The 4933-nt window shown below is 41.5% G+C and overlaps 1 protein-coding gene across 1 annotated transcript in view; it reads right to left on the bottom strand.

The window, feature by feature from the left end:
- The window catches only part of LOC107694510 (macrophage mannose receptor 1), a 23114-nt gene that overhangs the window by 3586 nt on the left and 14595 nt on the right, over window positions 1-4933 (bottom strand). Inside the window, 7 exon segments of the mRNA XM_074187037.1 lie at window positions 740-886; window positions 1389-1508; window positions 2069-2169; window positions 2277-2347; window positions 2444-2613; window positions 2763-2984; window positions 3067-3241. Coding sequence (XP_074043138.1) covers window positions 740-886; window positions 1389-1508; window positions 2069-2169; window positions 2277-2347; window positions 2444-2613; window positions 2763-2984; window positions 3067-3241 — 1006 coding nt within the window.

The raw sequence follows: 4933 nt of genomic DNA, 5'->3' as shown, positions 1-4933 counted from the left end.
GTGAAACTTGCTAATTAGCACATTATTAGGAAAGGCGATTTGCAAAGATTCATTACAAAACATTATACTCGCTTCTTCTGTAGATGAGGTTGGATCATGAATGATTCGCGCGAACATAGACACATTTATGTAGATCGGGGGAGCATTCCCTTCAGAAACAAATGAAATCCACTGCGTCTTCAGTGGCTCAGATGTCGTGAGTAAATGACGACTGCTATGTTCATTATTACATCCAACAACAGAACACCTCAAATCGCTTAGGAGTCATTCTTGTCTACATCTGCTCCAGCAGCGAAACAATGGCGGACTGATGACAGCTCACTCAGGCGGGTCTAAGGTAAGACACCAGTCCAGTCTGTGCTGAAACGCTACTGTCAATCAAACTATCGTGGCAGGGGCCTGTCTGTGTGACCTCAGGCATCTGAGATCGGCTCGATTTGAGAAAGGGGAAAACATTTAACGAGATTTAAAAAAAAAACACCGGGTGAATTTTTATCATTATAGGGTGGTTGTGTACACACACTACCAACACACATTTCAGTTCAAACAACTTGTAAAAGTGCATGTAGCATCCTATGACCCCTTAAAGACAAGATATAACAACCATATGTTTACCAAGCCATCATAATAAAAAGAGAAATTTCAACATGGGGCTCACTTGCAAACACTGTACTTCAACTTGATTGACAACTCTATTAATCCTCTATTAACAAAGGAGGGGACTGCTCTTATGAAGTACCGTTTTCATTCTGATCATCGATGATGGCCAGATCTCCTTTCTGCTCTCTGCACCAATCTCGTGCATAAGTCCAGTTCGCCTTGATCTCAGACTGATGATAGTGGTTTCCTTTAAATATGTAGCATTTGTTGCGGAATTTCATCCAACCTGGAACAATCAAATTTGCAATGTTACTTTAGGAAAAATAAAATCACTGAACCTTTGCCAGATTGCTAAGCCTGACCGATCACTGACTGATTCATGCATGTCGCTTTATGTCTGGATTCACGCGTGTCGCTTTATGTCTGGATTCACGCGTGTCGCTTTATGTCTGGATTCACGCATGTCGCTTTATGTCTGGATTCACGCGTGTCGCTTTATGTCTGGATTCACGCGTGTTGCTTTATGTCTGGATTCACGCGTGTCGCTTTATGTCTGGATTTACGCGTGTCGCTTTATGTCTGGATTCACGCGTGTCGCTTTATGTCTGGATTCAGGCGTGTCGCTTTATGTCTGGATTCAGGCGTGTCGCTTTGTCTGGATTCACGCGTGTCGCTTTATGTCTGGATTCACGCGTGTCGCTTTATGTCTGGATTCATGCAAGCTTTATGTCTGGATTCATGCAAGCTTTATGTCTGGATTCATGCATGTTGTTTCATGTCAGCCGTACCCTCGGGGCAGTTTCCCTCCCATGTTGCCGTTGGAGGAGGCGGCGTGTGGTCGTTTCCTGGATATTTTTTACACACGTAACCAGCACTGGCACGTCCACAGTTTGCATCATTCCATGAACCTATCGAAAACAATACATTCACATTTAAACCACTTTGATCTCTGAATCCTAAAAGCATCACGTTAGTATAAATAAATAAATACAGCTACTGTTAATAAATGTACAAATAACACAGAATGTGAAGTCTGTTCTGCACATTAAATGGACTATCTATCTGACTTGTGTACTTTTTTTTAAACTAGTCACAGTGACTGATACACTGCATTTGGATTGTGAATTTTTTTCTTGTTCACTTTTTGTTGTACTGGTTTCTGAATGAGTTTATAATTCTTATTTATTATGTGTTATATATTGATATATTGTAATGTTTTGAAAAGCATCCATTAAAAGAAACATAAATGGCAGTGTTATTTTATAACAAGAATATGATGATGGAGATGTGTATTGTTAGGGTTTGATAGTTAGGGATGATAGTGTAAAGCACAGTGGTTAAAAAAAACAAAAAAAAAAGAATTTAAGTTTTAAGTTTCAGTATTTATAAGGTATGTCAATATGAAGTACAGTAACATGCACATTAATATGAAGGATCCGGATCTAGTGTAAAACAATTATCAGTGCACCTGGATGTCTGTTCATCTGGACACACTGTTCTTCTCCGTTTGCATCGTTGGGTTCTCCGGGACCCCAGTGCACATACGTCACCGGAGACAGATCGACCCACCTGAACACAGAAACAGCTCTATAGGACTGACTGTCATGCCAGAGAACATGTTAAAGACATAAATGTGGAAACAAACAATACTAATATTCAAATGTTTTAAGGCTTACAAATACTCTCCTCCTGCAACCCCAAACATTCTCATTCCTATCCAGGCCGCAGCCGCCTGACCGGGGCCCACCTGAAAACAACACATAATCAGACCAGTGCTTTCACAGATCACACACAGCCTTCCGAGGATTCATGTCATTTGTGAAGAATTCAAGAGCTTTCATACCAGGCTGACCACGAAAGACTGCTCAGCTTCATCAGCGATGGACACCAGCTGAGCTTTCTCTTCGTAACACCTCACAAGGGCCATGTGAAAGTCCACTATATCTGTGTCATTATAGTAATAACAGATGCCATTGTTCTTCCTCCAGCCAGGGTTCGATCCGCACTCAGGAGCTGAACAAAAAAACATTAATAAACAAACACCTCCAATAAATAAATTTATTCTGACCCCACATGCACAAATTGTTTTCTGCGTGTTGTTTTGCTATTTGCTCCAGATTTTGAAAAAGAATTTCACTGGTAATAATTGATTCCATTGTTACCTGGTACAGGCGACGGAGGCTCCGGCGGTATAATGGGTTTCTTTCCTTTAGCAATCATGCAGATCCAGTCCTGGTGGGCATCACAGTTCAGGTCGTTCCACCAGGACGTCCCGTTTTCAGTGGTCACCATCTCCACACAGTTTTCTCGGCCATTGTGATTATTGGGTTCACCGTGGCCCCAGTTTGTGTGACTGACCGGCGTCCCGTCGCTCCAGTGGTAACCTTAGAGAAGAGAGGTTAGAAACCGCTCGATCCAACTACAAGCGATTCTCATGGTCAGTGAAACACCAGCGAGCAGACGAACCTCCCTCCACCGGGTTGACGCTCAGTCCGATCCACTTGGACTTTCCCTTTGAGTAGCTGGACAGGAAAATTTCCTCCTCTGGACTGTGGATGCTGACCAGGTCTGCGCCGCGGGCGAGACAGTCTTCTCTAGCCGCCTGCCAGCTCTTCTTCTGGGCAAAGTCCACTGTGAACAGCTGTGAAAAGCACAAATACAGCAACAAGAAGACAATTAAAAACACAGAACATGTATTTCAGTAATCACCATGCTTACATGCACTCATGAAAATAGCTTATCCTGGGCTTTTGCAGGCAGCAGCACTTTGAAACATCACATACATGTGAATGGAATGGAACGTCAGATCATGTGAGGCGCTCCCTCTGGCATGATAATCTTAATAAAATGTTGTAGTCTGATGCACCAAGATTTTCAAATCTTGTAGTGTGTGCATGTTTAAGATTTCAGGGAACAAAATCTGCAAAGTTTCTCCTTATGTGTGTGCTGCAACCCGATTTCATAATCGGTTAGTAGTCTGCGCGTCAGCACGTTCTGAACTCGTACGTGAATATACCGGTAATCTTCATTCTGTGTTTACACACACATAGCATCATACCGGTCATTTACTGGTAATGTTACAACTTCCCTTACTGGTTCCCTTACTCCCCACACTCCCACTTAACAATGAAAAACTGTACCAATTTTGTCTTTTCATTGTATACAGTTATTTACAGAAGAGCAATATTGGGGTTTAAACTGTATTTTGACAGGGCTAATGTCAGCCATTCGTGTTGTTACAATTACACCTAGTATTTGTGGTGTAGGTTTGAGCTAGAAGACATGATTCTTCCCATTTTTCACTGGAAGGTTGTTCTTCTTTGCTGATATAGAAAGTATTTTCTTTTGTTCAATTCAGATGAATTGCCTCTGTTATTCAAGAGTTTTTCTATGATAGACAATGGAGGTATAAGCAGCATCCTTCAGCTTTTTGAAGCATGTGTATGTGAAAAACTAAACTAAAGCTGCTTACTGATGGCAGCGCATGTATGTGCAGATGCATGTACATGTGAATGCCACTTCCTAACAATAACGAACTTTGTGGTGTGCATGTAAGCGTCAGGGGCGCCGCTAGCAATTTTGGGCCCTACGAAAGAATATGAGGTCGGGCCCCCTACCGCACCAAACATACACTATATTGCCCAAAGTATTGGGACCCCGCCCCCCACTCCCCTTCTAATGAACAGGTTTGACTACTTTAGTAATTTCCACGAGTACATATCGTAATGTTTAAGCATATAATGATATTCTAGGGAATTGTGTGCTTCTAATTTTATACCAATAGTTTGAACAGGACCCTTTTCTATTCTAACACAACAATGCCTCTGTGTATAAGGCAAGGTTAAAAAACAAAGATTGATTGAGTCAGTGTGGAAGAACTGGGCTGGTCTGCAGAAAGCCACGTCCTAATCCCAGCTGAACACCTCTGCTGTGACTTTAAATGCAGACCTTGAGCTAAAAACTCATCACCAAACACCTGTAACTTGTACATACATATGGACAAAAGTATTGGGAAACCCCTTCTTTAGAACAGAAAAAGACACTTCCAAAACTGTGGCAACAAGGATGGAAACATAATTCATTTATTTAAAAATTTGATTTCCAGGTTTGGAAGTGTCTAAAATTATTGTACGCATAAGTCATTAGTGTTTGGTGACGAGTTTTTAGCTCAAGGTCTGCATTTAAAGTCACAGCAGAGGTGTTCAGCTGGGATTAGGACTTGCCTTATACACAGAGACATTGTTGTGTTAGAATAGAAAAGGGTCCTGTCCAAACTATTGGTATAAAATTAGAAGCACACAATTCCCTAGAATATCATTATATGCTTAAACAT

Source organism: Sinocyclocheilus anshuiensis, unplaced genomic scaffold, assembly GCF_001515605.1.
Source record: "Sinocyclocheilus anshuiensis isolate Anshui unplaced genomic scaffold, SAMN03320099.WGS_v1.1 scaffold1031, whole genome shotgun sequence".
NCBI lineage: Eukaryota > Metazoa > Chordata > Actinopteri > Cypriniformes > Cyprinidae > Sinocyclocheilus > Sinocyclocheilus anshuiensis.
Note: the sequence above shows the minus strand (reverse complement) of the source record. Positions and strands in the feature narration are given on the sequence as shown.